Source organism: Anser anser (genome assembly GCF_964211835.1).
Source record: "Anser anser genome assembly, chromosome: 12".
NCBI classification, from domain to species: domain Eukaryota; kingdom Metazoa; phylum Chordata; class Aves; order Anseriformes; family Anatidae; genus Anser; species Anser anser.
The window spans coordinates 17,640,684-17,666,246 of NC_139733.1; the positions used below are offsets into that span (position 1 = coordinate 17,640,684).

General features: G+C 41.7%; 1 protein-coding gene across 6 annotated transcripts in view; it reads left to right on the forward strand.

Annotated features, from left to right (window-relative positions):
- SLC25A26 (solute carrier family 25 member 26) overlaps positions 1 to 25,563 on the forward strand; it is an 89,444-nt gene that overhangs the window by 12,522 nt on the left and 51,359 nt on the right. For 4 of the 6 annotated variants that reach the window (XR_014571336.1, XM_083795192.1, XM_083795189.1 and 1 more), the window contains 2 exons: positions 7,817 to 7,921; positions 9,333 to 9,380. The exons of 1 other annotated variant lie outside the window; for it this stretch is intronic. Coding sequence is in view for 4 of the 5 variants with exons in the window: in XM_083795192.1 (XP_083651318.1) it covers positions 7,817 to 7,921; positions 9,333 to 9,380 (153 nt within the window). In the remaining variant the exon portion in view is untranslated. The remainder of the gene's footprint in view (positions 1 to 7,816; positions 7,922 to 9,332; positions 9,381 to 25,563) is intronic. One more of the 6 variants, XM_083795190.1, reaches the window with a different exon arrangement.

Sequence of the window (25,563 nt, forward strand, 5' to 3'; positions counted from 1 at the left end):
GATCAGGGCCTGTCGTTGTGGGTCTGTGTCTTTGTGCTGTACGTATCTGGATGCACGCAGGCAGTGAGCAGGGGAATGTGCCGACCCTGGCAAGACGAGCAGCGGTGGGGAGTGCAGCGAGGTATGTGGTCTCCTGAATTAATCATGATGGATTTTAAGATATTCAGAAATGAATCTAGGTGAGGCCAGGTCTGCTATACAGATGCTGCAGAACTTTTGCCAAGCCCGTATGCAGAAGCGTGGCTGAGCAGTGGCTGGAAGCTGGTTGTGAATGTGAGACTGGTGCCATTAAGAGCCAGGGGAGAAGGAGTGTAGTTAGGGTGGACGGAAACCCAAAGCTGTAGCTGGAAATTGGTTGTAAATAGAGACAAATAGAGGCATGATTCACAACTGCTGCCAACAAATTCATCATACAATTACAGACTGAAACAGCAAAATAAGAACTGTCAAGCACCTAGCCAGCCACCCACGCTGATCTTTTTTTTGTATGCTCCATGTTAACTCCGCGTATTACCTCTTCTTCGTCAGCTGTCCTTCCTAGATCACTTCGTGTTATCAGTTCAGTTCAGGACTTAAAAGACATGCTGTTTCTACTTACAGAGTAGAAACGGGAAGGTTGTCATCTCTTTGCTGGGCCTCATCATCCCAGGGCTGATACTCAACTGATTTAAAAATATTTGTAGCTCGAGGTACATGACTGTAGAGGAAAATTAACTTGGCTTAAAGAGTATACATGAGAAATAAATAATTTAAAACTATTTCCTGATGGATTTCCTGGCTTGCAACTTATTCTGCCAGACTCAGCTTTGGAAAGGACTGAGGGAGCTTAAAATGAGGAACGTTTATTCCAGTGTAGGGTTCTGTACAGGGTTTGTTAGCTATTTCTGAACAGCTCCATATGTGAACAAGCCCGTAATTCTTCAGGGGAGAAGGCTGTAGGAAAGACTAAGGGATCAATTAAAGGAAAATACTTGATAAAATACAATGTAGTTGAAATTTCCATGTTTTAGGCCAACGTATCCCCAAGAGCCTGAACAAATTGTAAAATACTAGTCATCTTTCAACAGGAGACTTAATGTGTTTTCAGAAAATATTGCCTGTGTTCTCTTGCCTGGAATCTCATTAATGTTTGTCCTCCTGTAGCACAGTCTGACCCCTCTTGGCTCTCTGGAAACTTTCATGCTGGATGGGATGCACCACACTGCTTTGGAAGGGAACTTTTGCTGAAAGAACCGTTTGGCTGGTGGATGTAATTAGTTTCTTAAGTCTTTTAAAATAGATTTAGCAGGCTCACGGTGGTGAAAGTGTTGCTAGGATAGGTTGGGTCACGCAGACAGTTCCGTATGTTGAATAGAGGGCCTTCCATTCTTTGGCTTTAAGGCTTTCTGTGTTTAAGAGGGGTAGCAACTGATGATTCAAGGATCAGCCTGGTTAGGGAAGATAAAGACTGGTATTTCTAAACCTATTCAGCTGTCTGATTTCTGCCACTCAAGGGTTGAATCCAACTGTTTGTGACTGTACTGAGGATCTTCAAAATCCGCAGGACGCTCAGTCTGTACTGGACTGAAGAGAGCTGAGCATCAATTTCTGCTGTCTGAGGACAGAAGGTACTGGTCCGTTTCCAAGGCGTAGCTGACAAGGCTGATGGAGGGGTAGGCAGGGAGACTACAGCAAGAGAGGTAGGGCATGTAGGTGGGCAACTGCACAAGAGCCATGTTTGGGGAAAGAAATCTGAGAGCCTGTGTTGAGAGGGCTGCTGAAGCATCCAGCTGAGGATTTCAGGCAGTCGGGGTGAAAGGGCTCAGTCAAGATGGCCTATGTGAAGGAAGAAGTGTGTGGAGATGTGGGTGATGCTCTGGAGCAGGAAGAAGGGGGCTCTGGAAAGCATTAATAATGAGCTGACTTAGGTTTGACAGCAGTGAAGGACGAAACAGCACTCTGCTCAACAGGTGGGCAAATTCCAGGCAGAGTCCTCGAAGGTGGAAAGTTGGAGGAAGTCAAAAACATTTGTGCAGAAGCTCCAGTTTTCCAAATGCCTGCGACGTTCAGTCCATGTGCATGGTCTCATCTCTGAAATAGTATGTTTTTAAGCCCTGGGAAGTGCAGAGATCTGAGGGATCTTGCTGGGTGAGATTGCTCTTTGAAGAAATGTTTCCTGCCAGCATGCAGGGGAGCTGCAGTTAAATTAATGAAGGCCCTATTGTGTTAGTCAGAGGAAAAGACTGGACGAAGAGGTTGGTGTTGTCTGAACTTTCCTATCCAGAGCCCATTAGTCAAAACTTGTTCTCTCTGCGGGCTTTAAATTAGGAGTGGAGTCACTTGTTCATGACCCCAGCAGCTTTGCACAGGACTGAATTTAACTCTGCTGGAAGGGCACATCCATGTTGTGCGTGAGCGTGGGAGGGGAAAGTAGGATTTAAATATTCTGAGGTTTCATTTTGAAGATGAACGCTCTTTTTGTGGGGCTGACACTTAAAGCAGATACTGAGAAAATACAGTACATGTAATGGGCAGACCCTGTTATCCCTGGGGACAATTTCCTCATTAAAATAGGTGTTAATGCTTCAATTCTCCTCTTCCGTTGTGCTTTAGCAGGTAGCAGAGCCTGCTGACAAGCACGTGTGGAAGGGCTTGCCTGAGTTTGTGATCCACAGCAAATTACAGACCACGCTGGCGCTTTTTTTCTGCCTTGGTCAAAAGGGCAGCAATTATTTAGATGAACACTTACTGGTGTTTGAACCGTTACGGGTCTGTGATTGTGGCAGTTCAGGCTTCTCTGTTCAAAGAAAATATGAAACCAAATGACAAATGTGTATTTCATTTATCCCTGTTCTTCTGTTAATTTTCATGGTGGTGGAAAGGTTAAGGCAGTTCACCTTCTGCCTGCAGGTACATCCCTTGCTCCCACCTCCGCCAGTACTGAACATTTCCAATCCCAGACTTCTGGCCAGAGTTTAGAAACAGTTATTTGGAGGATAAAGTACTTTGCTAATCTCATAATGCTGCACTGAAAACACTCAGTTTTTCTCTTCAGAGAGCACAATGAATCTCTGGAGAACCAACTATAACTTCTCAGTATTTGGAGAGGCATTGAAAGTTGAATATGAGTCTTGTCAAGAGACAAGCCTTAAACCAAGACGGGGCATCTGACGTAGAAACTGAGATGCTTGCATTATGTCATGTTTATTAACCTGGTTTGGGAAGCAGCATTTTTTTGTAAACAAACACACCTGAACTATAAGGTAGCTTTTGTTTGCAGGAGTGCCACCAAGGCTAACGCAAAATGAATTTAAAACAAAAGTAAGCTAACAAAACCAACGAACAACCAAGCAAGCAAGTGTATTTTGTTCTTGCTTCTTCCCTTTGAATGGGGTTTTAGAGTTCAATTTTTCTTGGCTTTTCTGCGTTATGTAGCTGCAGGCAATCTCTCTGACCTTCAAGAACGGGGTGGAAGATTAGGGTTTTGTTTCCAGATTGACTACAGCCTAAACATATGTCCTTTGATAAGTCAAACTCTTTGTCGTCATTTCCCTGCAGTGGCTTTTTCTCCTGAATGGCTTAGTGACTGTCTTGCACAGGGATTCTGAGGGTTGGGTTAAAGTCTGCTTTCTGGATATGAAGTTGTGTAGTGTCATATGTTAGGTTCCTATTTGATTAAGAATAAATTTATGCAAATGATATCTAAGAATAACTCTCCTCAGGTATGTTCTTTTAGTTCTGTCTAAAGTTATTAAATTATATTTATGTGGGGAACATCAATTAAGGCTTCCCAGCCTACTCAGGCAGATAAAGTTATTAAAATTAACCTCCTGCTCAGGAAAATTAAAAATCCTTTGGAAAGCCAGTGTTCTAAAGGGTTCACAGCTGCAACACAGACAAGGTTTCTGGAGCTTATCACCAGTTTCTGTACCCAGATTTCAAAGCAGGCTTAGGCATGGAGGTCAGAGACTTGCTCGGAGTGGCTGAGCGCATGTCCCTAAACCACCGGCCTCTAACATGTTCCAGAAAACTTCTGTGTCCTTAGACTACTCTTCTCCCCATTTGCAGCTGAATAGCTGGCTAATTACAGCATGGAAAAAATTGGTCTTGATCCTCACCCCCGTCCCTAACAGCGCAGAGAATAGATCAGCTTGTTAGCCAAGCGCTCAGCAAGTGCCAGTGTCTTCGCAGATTGGGCTCTTGGTCTTTGCGCTTCGGTTTTAAGAGTATGGGCATTATCTCTCTCTTATTAAAGTGCTCAGACTTTAATAGGAGCTTTGAAGTGCGTGAGCCAGATCATCTGCTGTGCAAGGTCCATGCCAGGCTGCATAAGGAGATGTTTTCTCAAGCTGCTCCACTTAAAGGTACAAAGCTGCAACTTGCGGTACACCAGCTGTGTCCCCAGATCTGAGAAAAACCTGCCGTGCAGATACCCAAAGGCTCTGCATAAACCCTTAATGGCAACTGTTAACACCTGCTCTGTCTTCTCGCTAATGCTTCTGGATAGAGCTCCTGCACAGATCATGCGTGCAAGGTTAGTGTAGCTGCCTGAAAGCAAATGCACAAACGTGACATCGCTGTCTTGGATTCTCTCCTCAATCCTAGAAGAAAATCAGCCATGTAGAAAATGGTTACCCAGGGGCACAAAGGGTGGAATCAAAAGGCTGATAATCTACGTGAGATTTATTAATATTTGGATAATAAAGGACAATACAGTACTGAAGACTAGGAGGAGTTGTGCTCTTTTTGTAGCATACCTTATTTTCTTTTACCTTACAGCCCAGTGGAAACAGATTTCTTTATCTAATTTCTCATCTACTGAAACAAGCTGTTTAAATCAGTATATATAAAGAGGCTTTGTGTTGATTTTAGTGTATTTTTGAGACTTTTAAGTGCACTGGTCATTTTTCAGGGTCAGTTGACACGTTGGTCAGAGCAAGCACAGGAAAGTCTGGTTCCAACATAAATCTGACCAGGAGATGGCAGCCTTGATGCACGCAAGGAGTATCTGAAAATTAAAATGCTCTTTCCCAAGCCGACAGAGGAAAAGAAATTACCTTCATTTAATTGGAAGATTATCTATGTGTTGCTAAGACAGTATAATGTTAACAAAATAATCCCACTTCAGCTTTTGTCTCTAACTGGCTAATGCAAGTCAGTGAATTAAAAATGTACTTAGGTTTGCATCTGAATACTTGAGTCACCAGTTTGGCCTGGTAATGATTTAAGACAATGACTCTGAAATTCAGTACTCTTCTTCTTGTTTGTGTTTTTGTTCAGAAGTGTTTGTAGTGTTAAAAGACTACACGGATAATAGATGGCAATAGTCACTTTGGTATACCTGCTGTGTAAACTAATAGCAGCAATGCTTTCGGCTGCAAATTAGGGTTTTATTTAAGCTTAAAGCTAAAAATCCTTGAGCTTCTTTTTCATCATTCCTTTCCTGTGGATGTATACCTGTGTGTTGGCCTGGGAGATGGACTGAAAACTGGAGAGTTGTATTGGCAGATGGGAAATAAGGAAGGAGTTTGTAGGGCGGTACTCATTTATTCCCTGAACTTGGTCTGTAGGATCTTGACTCTATATTTCTGGTCCCGTCAACAGGTAGGAATAGAGCTTGGCTCCAGAGCTTGCTCGGAGGAGTGAGCGTGGCCCTGTCGATTGGGTGCTGTTGTCAGATGCCTTAATATCGGCTGAGGCAGCTGAGGACCCACTTCTGAACTCTCTCCTTTCCTGGCTACGGAGTTCTTTGACAGAAAGCTAGCTCATCGCTGGGTCATCCCTAAAACCAGCAGGATTCACCAGGAATGGCTGAGTTTGGCAGGTTGTATTGTGCTCTTCTGTGGCAAGCAACAGGCTACATCTGCATGGACAGCAGTGAGTTTAAAAAGTAACCTGTTGGGTTAGACTGGTTACGATTTTTTGCACCTATCTGTCCCAGCCTGTAACTTTCTTTTACCTTGTGGGCTGCTGAGACCTGTGAGATTGGCCTTCCGTACTTCCCTTCTAAAGAGTGGTGGTGACTGACATCAAAAGAGTGCTCGAATTGTTATTGCTGGTAAGGTACCCATGTAGAAGCAATTAAGGTAGCACGCTGTAAGTTTGGGTGCACACTGGAAATGTCACCGTGCTGCCTGAGGTGGGCAGTTGAGGCTTGCGGCTTTTCTAGTCCCTGAAGTGCCCCATGGAGGCAACCTGACGGCAGAGCCTGCCTGACGCGAGCCTTTAATTCCTTTCATAACAGCACAATGTAATCACTGCTTTTGTTCTTGTGCAGCCAGAGATTCCCTTCTAAGCTCAAATTCAAATGGGAGAAACATCAAAGTTAGTTTGAAATGCAAGGCACCCCAAGTAGTCTGGGGAAATGGAGACATCACTTTGTAGCCACCCTTCTCGTGCCGAAACGGCAGCACCCAGGTGTCAGAAAGCCATGCCGCGTTCTTTGTCTGCTCGTGGTTGACTAGATTGTTTTCATCCGAGCCTTTTTAAAGTTTTCCTCCTGCCTCCATATTCTTAAGGAATAAAAAGCTAATATAAGGACAGGGGGTGTTATGAAGCATGAAGTTCTATAAATATTTATGCTGAACTATCAAAAAACTTGACAGTTCTTATTTTCTTGACATATTGGGGTCACTTGTTATTTCTGACCCTGAGGATTGAAGAGCGCATGGAGTTATATCTGTTTGTAATGACTTGTGGATATTGTTGTCTGGTAAACTTGTAGGAATATAACAGGGTAACAGACTTTTTCTTATTCTCTGTGAAAATGGAGCTTAAACTTTACACAGTGTTAGCCACAAGTGATCATTCAAGTTACATCGCACTTGTGTGTCTGTACAGTCTGGCAGTGAATTCCTAAATTTCAGCTCTTGGTGGCATGCGTGATCACCTTTCCTGCTAGAAACCAAATTCACTGCGGTAGGTTGCTGACCCTAGCACAGGAAGGGACCGAAGAAAGCCTAAAGCCGAGCAAAGGGCCATGGCATCTCCGATGTCGTGCCACCAGTCCCAGTGCTGTTTTAAGTATCCCTGGGATCACCTAAAGACAACAACTTCTAAAAGTTTACGTGCTGGTGAACAGGCATTTTCTAGAGATGAGGCTCGTAACTCTCTGACACCTCAGTGTCCTCGTTTCTCAGAATGATGTGCATGCAATCTTAACTCTTCCCTTAAATTGTGGTGGCAAGTGAACGTTTTAAAGCCAGGTCTAGCTATTTCATAAAAGCTAGAGATTTATGGCAGTAGTCGCATTATTACGTCCAGCTACAAGGGCCTTTCTTGCCTAGTTAAGTTCATTACATAGAAGAGAATCAGTCTGATGCTTCACCTTGAATGAAGTCCGGTGTGTTTTAAGGTAAACCTTGAGTGTGTTGTGTGCACCTAACACTCACTGGAGCGTCTTTTGCTGTTAGTCACTAGAGGGCACAATGGAACTGTCTACGAAATTTGTTCTTCAAGTCCCAGATCTGGAGATTAGATCTGTAGAAGTAGGGGAGATTTTCCTGTGGCTGCCAAAAGACAGGACGGCTTCAAAATTTTAGTTCCATCAATGAGTTTCCTCAACCAAACCCACTTCTGTTTTAGAAGTTAAAAACTGAAGTGTTATTTTTCAAGGGTACTTACATTTTTCTGTTAGTACAGTTTCACCTTCAGGAAGCATGTAGCTGTGAGACCAGACACATAAGCGCCTTATAAACAGCTTTTAAGTTCAACTCATATAATTACAAAAATTATTTCCTGGTTTCTCAGGTTTCTGTACTGGGAACAAACTCCAAACGCGTCAGCTGTATGAAGGCAGCAAAAGGAATTGCTCTCTAACTGTATCACTCTTTTGCAGGTTGCGTGCCTCATAAGGGTTCCATCTGAAGTTGTCAAGCAAAGGGCCCAAGTTTCACCTTCTGCAAGCACCTTTCGGATTCTTTCCCACACCTTGTACCATGAGGTGAGTTCAGAGCAAAATTTCAAAGACGTTGCTTCATTCTTCCCACTGATGCTGTACATGTGCAGAAGCATTACTACAATTTTATCTTTCTCAGCACTTTTCCTAAAATTCTTCTATTCCTGAAAGCAATAGGCATGTTAACGTTTAAGGGAACCAAACCCCACACCTCCCCCATGTGTGGGCACTTAAAAATGCACACACATGCAAACTTTAAACAACTTTTTCCTCCTCTTTTATATTGGGCACCTGCAGAAGAGGAGGGGGAAAAAAAAAAAGCTGTCGAAAGATCTGCTTGGATATATCTAAACAGCCCTTGTCTGTGACAGCAGGACATCAAGACCCTGTATCTAAGGTTTGCTGCATGGTTTTTAGTTTTTGAGGCAGGTTTTTGGGGAGATGTCCTAAAGGCACCATTTCAGAGAGGCTTTAGGGAGAAATGAATACGCTTCTGGTATTGGTAACTTTCAAAAAATCAGGGCTTTTGTCATCTTTTCAGTAGTTGTACTATTTCTTTCTGGAAAACCTGCTTGCCGCTGCTTTTACTGCGTCTCAAAAGGGGCATTTTTCAAATTCTATCCCATAAGAGAAAGTGGCTCCTGAAGATACTGTGGGGAAAAATATTATACAAGTTTCCATGTATAAATGCCAGGAAAAGGAAGACATAAATATGACCTTTTAATGATTCAATTGTTTTTTTTTAGTTGGTTGCAAATGAATACTATTTTGATAACCCTGTACGAGAGGGTCCCTGGAACTTCACTCTGTGATTTGGTCATTCTGCTCTAAAAGCTGGTGCTCTCCAAACTGTATTCTTTTCTCCTTCTTTGTAGCTGACCAAAGAACTGTAAGATTTGCTAAACATCCGAGAAACTGGCCTATAAAATATTAAACCTAATTTTATATGTACTTTTAAAAAGAATTCTTAATTGTTTTGCATATTATTAGCTAGTTAAAAGTACGAAATATTTGTATTCATAAAACCTGTGAATCAAAGGTAAGAAGGATGCAAGCTGTCGTCCTATCTGTTCATTTTGCATAAGCTACTTAAGCAGGAGAGGAGTAGTTTCCAAAATATATGGAGGATAATGGATGCTTGCCCAAGATTAGTCAAGCAGAACTTGGAGTAATGTGTTTCTGTGCTATCTTTTAATTTTAACTGTAAGGTATATTTTCTTCTCTGTAACTGATTATTCTGAACAGTGTTTAAATGCTTTTTGAAATGAACATAAAACTGCCCAGCGTTGTAAATCACAGAATACAGTATACAATGCTATAATCAATATAGTCAATTTGTAAGAAGTCAGGTCTGACACTAAGTAAGGCTGCACTGCTTGCCTTGTAATCACCAAAAAATTGTGGTCTTTGACAAACTAATTCCCTATAGCTGATGCTTTCTTTTGTTGGTTTACAGGGTATTCAAGGACTTTATCGGGGTTATAAAAGCACAGTATTAAGAGAGGTAAAACACTTGTCTTTCCTTTTTTTTTTAAAAAAAATAAATTGATTCCTTTGCCTCACTTTTTTCTGTTCACTAACAAGAGGTGGTGGTAGTACTAGTAGAATTGAGATCAGTTGCCTTAACCATAATCTAGAAATATTAACATATTTCATTCTAGGTAAGTTACCAGCCTGTAATTTAAATAGATTACTGATAACATGAAAATATATGAAATATATGATACATACAGAACATCAGCTAGATTACTGATAACATGAAAATATATGAAATATATGATACATGCAGAACATCAGCTACCTTTCTGCCTTAGTTTTGTTGCTGCTAAATTGTAAAAGGATGGAAATATATATATTAACATGATGAAAACCATAAAATAAAGCACTGGAAACTTCAAGTCTTGTGATTGCATCATGTGAAGTATGTAATTCAACAATGGTGAACTGGTGGCAGCAGGCCAAGTTTGGCACAGATTTAGGCTTTCTTTAAATGTGTTTGTCAGCAGATGCCAAGAGATTATCTGTCATCTGTATATAGGGAGGATTGTGTGCGTTTTTTTTTTTTCTCCCGAATGTGTGAAAGAAATGCATTTAGTCATCCAGTCTGTGGATCTGATATGGCATTACTTAACTGCAAATCAGAAGTACTTCACTGTTGGGAAAAGTGGAGCTAAAAATATTTTGGCCTGCTTGGCAGAAAATAGTTCCTAAACTTAAAATCTCTTCATAAACATCCTACCAATTTTAGGATTAGTGTCATGGAAGTGTTTGATACGCTGTGTGGACTGAAGACAGATTACAAAAGAAATAGAAAAGTTCTTCTGTTGGGTTTTGTGACCTTGGTTTGGACCCACTGAAAGTGGTGGGCGGGCAGAGGCTCTGATCGTGTTGTGCAGTGTGTTCTCATGGCTTCAGTTATGGATTCAGTTTGTGCTCAATGCTGGTGCTCTTCTTGCGCATCTGGAACTGTGGCAACTGAGATCTGCCCGCAGGAGTCCCCATGCAGGCCGACGGCCTTCACAGCTCTGACTTTTAGGTCCTTAAATATGACATCTGTGTGACTTCTTGACAGCTCTCATTTAGCACATTGGATTACCCCTATGATTTCCCTGAAACTGTAACTAATTAAAAAAGAAATCCTAATACTAATGTTTTTATAAAATGTATGTAGTCTTCTCTAAACTGTTTCAGATTAGCCAGTGGACTGATTTCTTTTGGTCTTTAACATGCACTGATAAACTCCCAATCCAAAACAGCTTAAAAATCACATCACAGGTGGTAGATCATCTTTTGACAAAGCAGAATTTTCTCCATGAGTACCTCAAATAAAGAGGCAAGGCTTGATTCCTATGAAAACGTAGCAGCTATTTTTCAGAAAGGGTTATTTACTTACTGTGTTCAGTGTGGCATGTGGGGGTTTGTTCTCTCCTTATATAGCTCAACTGAATAAACTAGGTTTAGATCTCTACTTTTTTTTTCCTTCCCTCCAGATCGGTTGGATGTGTTGCCATTGATAACAAAGCTAGTTGCAGAGGCTTTTTAAGCCTTCATTCAGTAGCTCTTCTTTAAAAAGCCTTTCTTCTTGCTGCAAACTATTTTTAGGATGGTTATGTTAGCCAGTTCTTGTTACAACGTAGGATAAAGATGGATATTACCTAAAATAAGAAATCCCAAATTTAGTATTCTCCAAAGTGCTGAGAAATGACAGTGCACTTCAGTTTATTTGAGCAGTTCTGAGTGTTTCAAAAATTAGTTGCTTTTGCAGAGATGACACCTGCTTTTCTGAAATGTATCCCGCACCATAGCTTCATCCTGTACTTATTTTCTGGCTCACTAGACACGTTATTCACTCAGATTTCATTTGGAGACGGGCAAAAAAAAGGCCAATGAGTCGTTTTGATTTCTCTGAGGGGTTCTGAATAAATGAATAAATTTAGATGCCATTGAATACAGATTTTGCATACTAACAGGTAGATAAAACACATGGTTACAACTGGGTGCTGTTCTCCTTAAAATTTGTTTTGACATATGTCAGGGTGGTAATTAATTTGCAGACCATATTCATGGCACAGTGTGTGACCCTGCTGAGATAACTTTGTTTACTCAAAATGGCAGCACTTTGTTGGAAATTTAATGGGGGTCCTCTCCATTATGTATATTCATAAAAGATCCTTCAGAACTGATTTCTGCTGAAGTATTGCTTTTCAGAGGAATCTGTCCGATAGAACGAGAAATAAATGGTTACCGAATGAAATGTGCTTTCTTTTCAAAATGAAGCAAATCATAAGTGATGTCTTTAAAAATAAAATAAAAAAATCGTTGAATTTAACAGCCAGTTAAGACCATTGCATTTTCAGACACCAAATATCGTAAAGCAATATCCATTCAATTAGGAGCGGCAAGCTGAACCTCCAGCTGGAACCACTATAAGCGTGATGTTTAATCTTGATATTTTCTCCTCTATTGAAACACTCTTCCTTTAGGGAAAGTCTTTATTTTCAGATAAAAATCTATATTAATTTGTTATTGGACACATTCAGGTAGCTGCATGACATATGTAGACTCCAGCTGAATTTTACGCTTATAGAGTTCATTTGTATGTTTTGGTTTTTTATTTAGACAAAACCCTTTGTTTAGTTACAGCAGAGCGGGCTTTGGGGTAGAATGGTTTCAATGAACAATTTTTCATTTAAAAAAAACAGTAATGGAAGAGGCTGTGCATATTGAAGCTTTGAAGATGATGTTCTTGCACAGCCAGAATTCTTGAGCCAGATTTTGAGAGGTTAGTTTTAGTTGTTGCATCAGGGTAAGATTTCGCATATTACATAAAGCGGGTATCAGTGCCTGGACAGAGATCTGCTTGCCAGTTGCTTGGACTTAAATGAAAATGAGTTTGAATGTTTATAAAGGGAATGCAATCTTGAAATCTCTTCGTTTTTCCATAGTATTGTAGATCTTTTCAAGGCAGCCTTATTCCGTTCTGTGTAATTTGCATTAGCTGCCGTGCTGCTTCTGTTCTGGTGTGAGATGGTTGTTTCACCCTTCACTTTTGATTTTCATTCCTTCACTTATCCCCCTTATCTTTTCAACAGAATACCTTCTGTACAGACAAATATTAGAAAAGAAGGAAGATGGTTAAATGTATAATGCTTTTGGAAATATTTTTGTTTGAGTGAGTCACAGTGGACAATAAAGTGTGAAGTTTTGGCTGTGTTGTTTTCACCTGCTCTGAACTAATCCTAAAATTTGAAGGGAAACAAGGTATGGTGCATCATTCTTTTGGCAGTAGTAGTGTGAAAGAGATGCCAGTGCTCCGAGAGGAAAGCTCTTGTGGCAAAGCACAAAGTGAGAGTATGGTTATTAAGCTGTTGAATGAGACTTTGAAATAATGGCAGAAATCTGAGGCTGTGAAAAGATGTGGAATTCCCATGATGTCATTTCCAAAGCAAATCAAAGTGAGAATTGTCCCTTCTTGTGGTCACAGTATACCAGCGTGCACTGGTGCGCAAACTGGATCGTGCTACCAAGAGCAGTCAGTGAGCAGGTAAACGTAGTCACGTTTTCCAGAAGAGAGTTCATTTGTAAAATCTCCAGCCATCTTATAACAAGGCAGGAGTAGACTGTAAATGCGCTGTAAATCCTCTAGAATTTCTTAATGGGAATGTAGTTCTGCTGCTGAGATCTTATATAAGCAAATGGAGCCAGATTTTTAATTCCTGCATAATTCATTTTATTAACTATGACCAAGTAGAACATCTGTTAAAATTCCATAATGTTCAGTTCATGGGAAAAAGACAGAAGCCCCTGAGTTCCCTTTGGAGTTTATCCATTTCCATTAATGTTACAGGAGCCTAGCAGATGTCTTAAAGGCCACTATTATGAATGGGAAGACGACGCAAGAGAATGAAGTGCATTGTCCAGTTTCACCGTGTGCAGCAGCTCGCTGGACAGTGAGTCACTTTACTCTCTGTGTGTCTGTATGCAGGGTTCAGCTTCGCACAGCTGAGCAGCGCCAGACTTAAACGTGGTGTCCCTTCTGTTGCAAATTGCTCTGGAAGTGTTCGGAAGAACCGAGTGGGTGCTTTGGTTTTAATCTAGTTTGTCACTGCTAAAAATATTGCAGAGGGATTGGGCCCTAACTCAGGATTAGACTCGAAAGGAGCTAAAATGGATATTGAACTCGTCCTCCATCCCTTTGTCTTTAAGGAATCGATGTTTATAGTTCACGTATGACTTGAAAGGAGGCAGAGAATTGCTTTCAAATGGCAGCCCTTGCTGTGCAGGTAGCCCTGCTTGTTGTTGTATTGCCTCAGAGACTTCTCTGAGAAAATTCAGGCTCTTTGCTTGTAATGGCCTCTGTTCAGGGGGGCAGTAATGATGAGTTACAGAGCAGTGGTGTTTGAGAGCTCATCTCAGGGCTCGGAGTTCGACATCGTAGTTCGACTTGGTAAATCTGAAAAATCTGAACCCACTCTTGGGTAGCGTGCTATTGATCTTACTGCCAGGGAGGTAACCTAGCTGTGATTTCTGGGAGTCTGAACTTGTAGAATTAGTAAAGCTGTGGGTTTGGCTGGGGGACACACGTTTGTTTTCCTTCAGTGTGTGCAAGTCGGAGCTGTAAGTGAGCACAGGCAGATCCTGCTGCTTTGGGGGAAGAGAGCACTCTATGCTATATTCATTGTGGGGAAGAGGAGGAGAGCTAGTTAAAAGTAAACTGCTGCATTAATGAGTGGCAGCAGTGCTCTGACAAACAGGCAACAAACTCAAGCTTTCTCCGATCTCCAAAACCCCAGAGGTAATGTCTCGTGAGCAAGAGGTACTGCTGTACTGTGCGCGGTACAACTGGTGTCCTGCCACCATGCCTGCGTCAACAGGGATGGGGAGCACATGCAGCGCAGCCCGTGCAGATGACTGACCCAAACCCCACTCTTAAATGACTTACTACCAGGGAGGTGAGAGGTGCTCTGAAGCAGCTGGAAGCAAAATGAGTCTTAAAGACACACCTGCTGCCTTTTCCTAAATTTAAAGGGTCAACGAACAAAGGATGCTGAAAAGGTTATGTATAAAAATGTGGAAGCCAGCTGAGATATGTTAAAACATTGTTGACCGAGCAAGGGAGGGGATCTCAGAGGGCTGAGCTCGATAGAGAACAGTCTGCAAACAGGGAGCCTAGTTTGTTTATCCACCAGAGGTAGTTTTGCATGCTTTTCTTTTGTTAGGACATCTTTATATAAATATCCTGTTCTCCTAGCTGTTAGATTTTTTTTAAAGTTTATCTCTGTTGCTGTAGGACAGAAAGAATGTTATTAAGACATTCTTTTTCTTGCACAATTAAATCTTTGATCTTCTATCATTCTCTGTATTACAGAGCAGATGTCGATTGAAATGGGCAAACAGGACACTATCTTAATACAATATTTGGAAAAATAAACATCCTCCTAATGAAATATGTGCAGTATCTGTCTTTTGTTACTTTCTGGAAAACTGAGTTGGCTTTACTTTATTTTGTGATTCTAGAGAGGTTAGATTTAACCAGGAATTTGCCAGGCAGGATCCATAAGACTGGGGGTTTTGACTTGTACTGAGCAACCAACGTTTCTTAGGCTTGGGTGTTTCCATATAGATTAAGTCTCATAGAAGGGTTGGGAACTATAGAATGGATTAACTTAGTCCCAACCATGTGAAAAATTATGCAGAAGTTATGCAACATGATTAATAGGAGGAAAGTTGGGAGGGGAAAAAAGAAAAAATCTCTGCTTCCTCCTGCCCGTAACACCACTGTGCTTTGGAATGTGTATTACTGGAGTTGTATCAGGTACCTGGTAGGACACTTGTATCTTTCTAGATAGCTATATTCAGTGGATTTTCATTTTGGAAGGTATGTAAGGGTTGAAAGTGATTCTTGTGGTGTAAGAGCAGGAGAAAACTCCGTGCTCTGGTGTAAAGGCTCAGGCACATCCAGGTGCTCAGGACCTGGAACACCAACAAATGTACAAAGGAAATAACTGTCCTTTGTTTTTGTGGGTTATTCATCACATTCCTTACTTTCTACAGTCACTAGAGTAGTATTTGGAAATTAAAATGGAGATCTAAAAAGGCATTTAAATGTCTTTTACAAACCACAAAATAACCCTGCTTTTTTCTGATTTCCCAGTCTTTGGAAGTAGGTTTTGTGACATGCCTGAATGGTGAATAAACTGGCCAGGATGAGCAGAGACGGAAAGCAAATTCCCTGTAAAGTTAATTGGGGGGGGGTGGGTGGATTTTTTTTTTGGTTAAGCACGTACAGTGATCACAGATTTCCCAGTTGAATGTGCTCTCTTTCTCAGGCTAGGTGCAGCATCCGCGTTCAGTGGTTAGAAGCAGAAAGCAGCCATCCTTTCTGCCCCTGGTAAATCAATTTTTACCAGAGCATACAATTAATAGGGTCTCTGACATCAGTGGATATCTTCATCTGAAAAGAATTTCATATATGCAGAGTGTTTCTATATTTGGAAAACTATAGCCTTGCTTCTAGGCTCTCCAAACAGACAAAACACTTTCAAAAACCGTGCAGTAAAAATGGCTTATGTGGTTTGGTAATGCAGATTCTTTCCAAATGGAAGCGTATGCAAGCAGCGTCTTGCAGGAACCATATTTCACTGCGTGCTTGAAATAGAGGTACTGTTCCCATACTTTTTCTAAGCAGCTTACTGAAGCATACTTGCAAGTGATGTTTTCTGCATCGTTCTTGATGTAAGGAAGGCATTTTGTGGGGCAGTAGTGACATTGTGGGCAAGAACAAGTTGGGAAGCGGAAGATGCCTGACTTCGGCTTTTCTTCGTGCTGTAAAGTTTTTGGTTGTTTGTTGGCTGTTTTTTAAGCAACCTAAGAACTGTTCTTTACGTTGGTTTCCCATGATTTTGGTTTGGCAGTGGTTTGGAGAGCATACTCCATGTGCTGTTTCCAGGGGAGAATGTTCACATGAACTTCACACCTTGTTTCCCCAAGTTCTTCCAGTTTTTGCACCTAAATAAATTTGCGACAACGGATCAGGAAGTGATTGCAAATCCCTCATGAAGGAGAACATGTGAAAAGAATCCCGTTCCCTGGTGAGAATTGGGGACCGTAATAGAAGGGAGGACAGGCAACAGATGACCCCTCATGGTTAAAAGGGGGAGAAAAAGCCTAAAGTAGTAAAAGCAATAGATAGCAAATAGAAGTGATTGTAGAAGATACTTAACATTTGTTTATTATTATTTATTTTTTATCTGGTAGTGTCATTGGGTGAATAACATTGAAGTTTTCCAAAGCAAACTAAGGGTGTTAGAGTTAATGGGATAACTCTATCTTCAGATAGCTGGGATATCTCTGTGTGGGATAGCTCTGTATCATTACAGCCTGGTGGCATGGCACTGAAGTCCCGTAATGCCTAGTAGGATTAGATAGTTGTGCCTACTTCTGAAATTTGGCTGGCCGTAACACTTGTGACTGCTTAACGGCAAAAAGAATCATACAAAAACTTGGGGAATTTTTGGCTGAGTGGTCGATCCCAGTTTTAATTCCACAGCTACGTTCCTCTACGGGCAACTGTATTTTGTCTGTTGGGATTCTTTCTGTAGCTCTCAGCAGGAGACAAGGGTTCCCGCTTTACTATGCTGTGCAGTAACCATGCAGGCGGCTGGTGAGTTCCCGGGCTGGATCTGGTGCAGACTGCCTTTCGTTTGTGGCTGTGCTGAAGCAGGTTCTTATCTAACCGTAAAAAGATAGGGGCGCGTGTGTGGTATAGCTGTTTGTATAAAATCTGAACAGAGACACGCATGCATATACATGTAAAATACGGCGTTGTTTTTAATAATACCTTATCAAGGGTCTTGCACTCTCTAAGGCAAATAGTCCTCTCAGTGTGCGTGATGGGTCTGGAACAGCAAGCAGTTTGGCAATACAGGACTCACTTTCAAGGATGACATTCTTGCCTGAAATAGACCAAAAAATGACTTTTACAGTGGAAGATTTCCATGTACAGAACTGTACTGCTGTCAATATTAACAACAATAATCTGTTTTTCATACTTGGGGCAGCTATTGCCTGGCTTTCTCTATGTCTGCTGAAGAACAGAAAACTCAGCAATCCAAGATCAAAAGCTTTTTCCCCAAATTCCTTGCGTGATGTTCTCTCAAGCAGCAGTTCTGCTTTAACACAAAAAGCTGAGTGTCTGCTCTGGTCAAGAGGTGTGCTTCGGGACCTGAGGGTGCAGAGTCCTGGGGAGCTTTCTGCTCAGCCTTGGGCTTGGCACTTAGCGCTTGGGAGCTTGCAGCCCCAAGTCGAGTGCTGACTGTCTTCTTCTTGCTTTCTCTTTTATAAGAGAAATATGATTTCAGATTCCGTAGCATGCTGAGGTAGTTCAGCAAGAGAAAGGTCCAAAGGCATTGACTGACGAGCTCTAGTGATTTGTTTGGAAGAGTTCCCCCCCTCCTGCTAGGAGGTTAGCATCTCTGTGACTTAAAGTACCGCAGAGTGGTGGGCTTTGAACTGCGGTTCGGAGGGCCTGATGTATACCAGCTTCTGCTGGGTCTGACACAGGGTGAGGAACCTCTGGCAGTAGGATGGGGCAGACAGATGGAAAAATCTTCTCTTAAATCATCCCAGCATTGGTTCTGGGATTCCATTGTCCGTACCCTTGATACGAAAACTCAGATCTGCACGTATCCATAATACCGTGCCTGTCAGCAGTACTGGTTTTGGTGGAAGCCTCGGTGCTTGACTTACTCTTTGTGCAGATTTTTGAAGGCAACAGCAATCGTGATTTTCATCTGTAGGTACAACAGCGGAACTGGAGGGATGTAGCTAAAACATGCAGAAGAGAAGAAACTGATTTTAATTTAGATTGCTGCTGCTGAAACCATGCTTCATTTAGCCATAAATAATTCCACCCAACCCTGATGCGTTGCTAGATTTTGAATTCTTTTACACGTTTATCTATATACACGCACGTACGTATGTATATAATGCTTGCTCTGTTGCTTGTTAGATTACGTATGTACACATAAAAATAAGTATTAGGCACCAACTGAGAGATATGAAAAGTTGAAACTGAAAACCAAAGATTATGGATGAAGGTGTGGAAAAACAAAGCAGACCTGCAGCAGAGTTTATTTAATTTATCACAATTGTGGTAAATTCCATGTTCCCCCATGCCACGTTTTGGAAGTATGGCACTTGTGACAGTTGGCTACAAGAGTGGTTCTTCCAAGGGGTTAACACAGATCACACGGCAATTTTTTTTTGAAAAAACAGCTTATTTTTATCTTGCAGGAAATAAGTTTTGATTCTGCTATTGTGAGCAGAGGAGATGTGACCCCCCCCCCCTCCAAAAAAAAAAAAATCAAAACCCAAAACAAACAAAATGCTGAAAGTCATACCTAGCCTCAGAACATTTTAAGGGCCAGATTCAGCTGGTTTTAGCTAACAAAATAGATGAAACAACTTGCTTAGCTTTTTTTAAGGAATATTCTGGGAATGCACTAGCAATCAATCTCTATAGTAAACATTTTGTCTGGTTAAGGGAAAAGAAGTTAATTTTGGGCATGGGAACTTTTGCTTCTGTTTCAAAAAAAAAAATATAAAAAAGTTGGAGCACACTGACCTTTCTTGGGTCTCTCCCTTGCTCTGGGCAGTGTGACTTCAGCGCTACGAGCAGTCACACGCTAGAGGGCACACAATGCCTGTGGTTGCTGCAGCGCCAGCCCAAGGAAATGCCTCTTGCAAGGGATCTGATCTTGGGGTGACCTGTGGATCTTGGAATTGACTTTGCTTTAATCCTGCCTCTCAACCCAGTTGCAAAGGAAACATAAAACTTGAAATGCTATTCATTTTGTTGACTCTGGGGAGCAGTCCCATTGAATTTCCTGGGATTAAAAAAAAAATCTCCTTAAGGATAGGCAGGGGCCTTTATGGCAGTGCAAATTCGAGGCTGATACTTTCGGTTTGATTGGTTGTGCTTTGATTTTTTTGTTTGTTTGATACCAGGTGGCTAGTTCCATTTGTGCTTGTTTAGCAGGAAGCAGAGAGCTGCTCTAGCCGTGTCTGGCCAGGTGAGCTGCCCCCCGTCTGCTGTGTCCAGGATCAGCTGCAGTCACACCTTGGGAGGCACGTGGCATCTCCTGTGAGGCAGGAGGAGAGCTGCGTGTGTTGGTAGGGCTTGCAAGATGCAGGAGCAGAACTCCCTCATAACCTGGGTCTGCATTGCACATGGGATGCTTCTGGTCAGGAATCTCCAGCTCTGAAGAGCAGCTTGGCTGTGGTCTTCCTCCAAGGAGGAAGGACTCTCAGGTCTTTCCTAAGAAAGAGGAGGCAGATTGGCTTCGTCTTTGCATGGAGCGAAGAACTGGAGGTGTAATGGGAGAGCTCGCAGTCACTGCGTGTGTAGCTGGAAGTGCATGTGGGGGAAGGAACAGGAGAGATGGATGGTAGTATGACTTTCATTATTTTTATAGAAATGTCGGCAAAGCAGGCCTGGTGTGTATGCTGCAGATGGAAATAGTGTTATTAAACCAGCCTCTTATCTCGCTTTTACTTTTCTGTTAATTTTATAGAAGCCAATAAAGTGTAAGCTCTGCAAATTTTCTTTTTATGCAGGTTGAATAAGTGAAAATTGTATTCTTGCTTTTCAAAGCCAGCAGGCCTGGCTACAGTAAAGCAGAGCTTGGCCTGAATATTTTGGCTTCATATGGCAGATAGTGCAACCCTCAGGTCACTCGACTAGATCTGGCTGTTCCAGGCTTGAATCTTTCCCGGTTAAATACTGCTAGTGATGCACGGTATGTGACACAGATGAGTTTGTCATGAGTAAACTGAGGCCCCTGGATGCTCTTTCAGACAAAACAAACCCCCCGAAAAGAGAGAAACATAAACCAGGATACTACCCCTGCGTTCCACGGGAGAACAGCTAGTACATTGTATTCTGTATTTGCATTTGACATCATACTGTCTCTAACTTTAAAAGAGAAGAGCCAATAAAGAAGTATCCGTACACATCTAAATAATCCTACCTCAGTGGGAGGTTATCTGCTCCATTCCTGCTTTTGCTGATATGAAATCCTGAAGCACAAGAAAGTGTTTTAGGAGCTTCATGAAATACAAGACTCTGAAGCACTTAACCGAATCTTGTCTTGAAGACTTTAACATACTAAATGCCAATTAAAACAAAATTTGGCCCAGTGTAATCTTGCCACTGGCTACATACCTCACAAGTTTGGGGTGGATTTTTTTTCTTCCTTTTTCTCCAACTCTCCCAGCATCTTGCCTTCTGGCCTGTACAGCTGTGCTGCTAGTATACTTTCTATTTCTGGAAGTGACCCATGCAGTTAGGTCAGTTTGTTTTAGCCTTGCTTCTTGTTGCTGAAGTAGTATAGCACATTTCCCCTCACTGCATGAAAGCCAGGGTAGACAATCTTGATAAATATGATTAATGGGCCTCTTTGCTTTGCTCTGCAGCTGAAGGCTTCCTGAGATTCTGTGTCTGCTGGGCTACAGCTCCCCAAACTAACTTTTACATGAAAAGTATGCCTCAGATTCAACGATGCCGTTAAATATATTTTAATTCACAGCTTTTGCTATAGGAAAGTCTTTGCAGTTGAAATATGGTAATGGGGTGTGAAGAGGTGGTAGTGGCAGGAAAAGCAATTCATAAGAGTGGGTGAGGATTGTTTTTCCACCTATGTCATGTTACCTGAAAGTTAGTTGGTTACATTTTCCGTGGCTGAAGTTAAGTTTGGGTTTAGTGTGGTATTCAAAAACTTGCCGTGATCAGCATGATAGTAACCGTGATAGTAAATGGTAGCTTCAAGTTGATTGTCAGGAAGCTGTAACCTACAAACATATTCAGTGATGCTTATTTCCAGTAATGTGACTTAAATACGGTGTTCACGGAACTTGATAAAAACGATCTTGCGTTGTCCCTTTTGTCGGAAGGAAAAGCAAATGAAGTGTCACGTTATCTTGATGAAAAATGCTGTCCAGAGACCCCAGCAGCAGTGTGACTGTTTCTTCAGAAATAAGATTAAAGGGTACAGGGGGAGCTGAGGGGGAACATTGATGTGAGTGATAAAATAAAAGCGTTACGGGCATCACGGCACATGCAGGTTGCACCTCTCTTTATTAGCAAACACCCGTGTTAGTGAGGGTACTTTGCAAATTGCTCTTAAAAATGAGAGGCTGAACTCGTGTCCTGCACCTGGGAACAGCTGGCTGCAGGCTCAATCCATCCCCGCTTGCCTGGAGACTGCTCTGCGATGGTAATTGCAGCCTCCCGAAAGGAGCACATCAGCGTTCTCAATAATTGAGTACAAGTCTTAATAGCAAATAATCCTCTTGAAGTTGTGTTTTTTTCCCCCTACTGCAATCAAAGGAGAGCTTTGTTAAGGCATTAACTAACAAATTAGCTGCTAAATACTGGTAATAACCTATTTCCCATAGATTGCTTTTTAATTATACCTTAAGCTGTGTGATTCCTGAAATCACTTCTTAAGCAAACCAATGTTTGTGGACATTTCAAACCACTGTAGCTAAGTGGTAAAACACTCGCTTCTGAAAGTTGTTACTGGTATCAGAATACAACTTGCTGATATATTCCTGTCTGCAGAAGAAATATGTTCTCAGTGTTTGTTTTTATTAGTATTTTAATTTAAACATGTTAGGCTGTGCTGTGAATCTGTTGTTTTAATTTTACTTCTATATACAATATGTGCCCTCGTTAGATTTTAGCATAGATATTTTCCCTTTAACTTTTAAAAAGAAGTGTTTCCTGTGAGGGAGGAGGACTTAACCATTTTATTTTATAAGTATTGGTTAATGCAAAGAGAATTTATTTTGCTAATCTGTGTCTCAGCAATCGTTTAGAAAATTAAATGAACTTTGTTATATGGGAGGGAGGAGCGTTTTTTGTGTATGCATTGCTTTTCCTCCCCAGATTTCAATAAAGGCTATACCTCTTCCAATATATCATCCTCCTTCCCTTCAGAGCCGACCCTTCTGTAAGGGAGCACAGCCATCAAAACTGGCAAGCGTTAAGCTTGGTAATTAGTTCAATATAGTGACCAATTCTGTGAATTACGAGTTCAAAGCAACATATGGACATGGATGAAATCAGATTTTGGCATTTCTCACTTAGATTGTTTCAGGACACTGCTGGAGCTTCTTTGATCTGTAAATAACAACTGCAGTTCAGTGCCTTACTTAAAATACATCAAACGCATTCATGACTTTTGCTTTTAGATATAGACCTCACTTCTAGTTATAGTTCTGAATCAGATTAATGCGGCTATTCATGTTTTGAGATTTCATGGAGAAAGCTACCAAAGATAGCTCTTTTCATTCTTCATGTTTTAAGAGGAGCAGCAAACACTTCTGTCTTGATCTGTACCCCAGCCCAGCTCAGCAGCTGCACTGGGAAATGAAAAGCAACCCTCTCTTGGCTGCAGGGGAACTGCGATACTGATGGCGATTGTTATCCTTCCACTTTCTCAGCGGTATAAAATAAAAAAGTGAACCAAAGGTTTGTTTTCACTGTACCATTCGGTTACCTGCTTCACTAACTCCGTTCCCTGCTGTAGTTTGCACACTGCAGCCTTTTTCTCAGTCCTCAACTTTGGGCTATTTTATCCGTGCTGTGCCCTCCAGCAGCCAGTAGCTGGAGATAACCAGGCAGACCCCGTTTGTTGCTCCTTAAAGGTATACGCAGGTGCAGACCTAGTTCAATAAGCAGCATTAACTAAAAATAAGTAGTTAAATGTGCTACCTCTGGGCTTATCGGTTAGTGAAGGAAGGGCTGTAATGATTTCTTGGTAGCAAAGGAATGAGGGAATTACGGATACTCAGTGTTTTTACCATCAGCTTTCCAGCTGGGTAATTCCATTGTTTGTGATTCAACTCCCACTGTTTTGCTTAGAAAAATTCAGCGTTTAGCTGTACTGAAATGTATTTTTTTCTGCTGCGTAGTTAGCTGTGTAATTACCCAAATTCCACACAAATGATTGAGTTGTTTTCATACTGCTTTGGGGTCTATTTAAATCAAGTTCTTGTCCTATACAAACCTTAATCTACAACTTTGTACCCGGTGAAAATTCACTGCAACCCTCCACCTCCCCCCTCAACCCATAAGCTTGAAATGGAGCAGAAAGACAAGCTTCTCTTCTAAGGAACCCTGTCCCTCTTCTGTTTGTAGTCCCTTGATAAGATGCCAGATACCTCTCGCTTGGTGGAGCATTTATTTCTGTGGGTGGCAGATGATAAAACCCAAGCAGGAAAGTTGGCCTTGGCTGATGGGATCAGCCCCGTGTTCTGGCCGGACCAGTGTCTTGTCTCTCCTTGGGGCCGGATGGGAAATCCTCAGGGAGGGCAGGAGGTAGGAAAAATCCTATGCTGGGTTTTGGGCTGACATCTGGCAGCTGTTAGAAGGCAAGCATTCATCCTCTCTTCAAGTCAATCCTTACTACTACAAGTGTCCCTAACAAAAAAGACCGAAGAAGTAGGTACTACAAATCCCAAACTTCTATGTTAGTCTTTTGAAATGGATGCAGCCGGCTCGGAGATGTCTTACACCAATAACTGATTTTGGAGGGGCAACTTATATTTGTTATTTGGGAAAATGAATGATCATTCCTGCTTCCTCCCTGTTCGTTTCCCTTCAAGCCTCACCTCCAAAACCCCCTTTTTTATTTCTGCGTTCTCCCTTGCAAAGCAAGATACATACTTTACACAGATACATACTTTAATCTTTGTGGGCGTCTCACAGAGCCGTATGGCAGAGGATTCCTCAGGGTGCCTGCTTGGTGGTCTCTCACCTTTGTTGCAAAGTCTTTTGAATGCTGCGGTTCTTTTTCTGAAAAGCAGTAACCAGAAGGGCCAACAAGAAGGGTTCTCTGCTGTCGGCAGAGAAGACGTTTCAGGAAGATGTCTCACCATGACAGTTCTTGGCAACTCTGGGACAGCTTCATCTCCCTCCTGCTGTGCTTGGCAGAGGATTTCACTTCCATGTCATGGGGGGAAAAAGCTCGACACATCCAAAGAACCCTGAGGTCTGTAGATACAGCGTGATACACAAAAAAGACCTGACATCAAAATTCAGCTGGAGCTGTCACAAAAAAGAAAACAGCAGAGAGCGAGGGAAACCTCATGTGTGACAACGGTGAGAACATGCGGGTGCAGTGAAGGAATTGGTGGTCTTTGTGTTAAGTAAGATATGTTGTTTAATTCCAGATTTAATCAAAAACCTGATGGTCGGAGGAAGAGTTCTCCACTTTTGTGCTTTTTTGCCTCCGCTGACTTCTCTTTGGAAGCAGTGAGCTCACTCGTGGACGCTTGAATGTCCTTGTCATGTGCTCTGGTTGGCTGTCATGCGTCGTGTGTTGCAAGGGTAACACCCCGTATTAAACCAGTGCATACACCTGTAATTTTCAAGGTGAGAAATGTTTAAGCGTGGTGGGTTTTGTTGACAGTTGTAGAGGGTTTTGGTTTCTGTACTGGCTTTTAAAAACGTGTAGAGAATGGCACTGGGGAGGCCATTTTTGTGTCTTTAATTCTTTCAGAAGTTTTGATATGGTGCATCTTCTGAAATTTTACTTTTCAGCTTCATCTTGAGTAGTAGCTGAACTACTTCTTTCTTATTTTGCCCAGCCGACTGTTTGAGCTGAGGATTCTGGCTTGGCTGGTTGGTGAGAGGGGGACTCACTGGACGTGGAATTGGGTGTGACGGAGAGCAAAAGGGCGGTGAGGGCTTTGAGATTAAATCTCAGCAGTATTTGTTTTGTAAATTGATATTTGAAGCTTCTGAGGATTGGTAGAATTAGATTCTAATGAATGTCACTCCTCTTTCAGTTGTCTCTAGTGTTTGTATCAAAATCGTGTCCCACAAGGTTATATTCTATGTATTTTTAGTTATTCTTTTGTTTTCCTTTATAGCTTTTTTGGTACTCTGAGATAAATGCGTGTTTTCTGAGTGCTCGCACTTCATCTTTAAGTGATCAGTAGGAATTCGGTTCTGGATTCATAGCTCTGTCACTAATGATCTTTATTGGTGTTTTTTTTTGTTGTTGTTGAATGTTCATTTTAAGTTTAGGTATGTGTTTATTCTGTTCATCTTGAATTTTATATAGTTGAGAGATACTTATTCTGAATATTTAGCGGCACTAGCAGTTATTTACAGAACA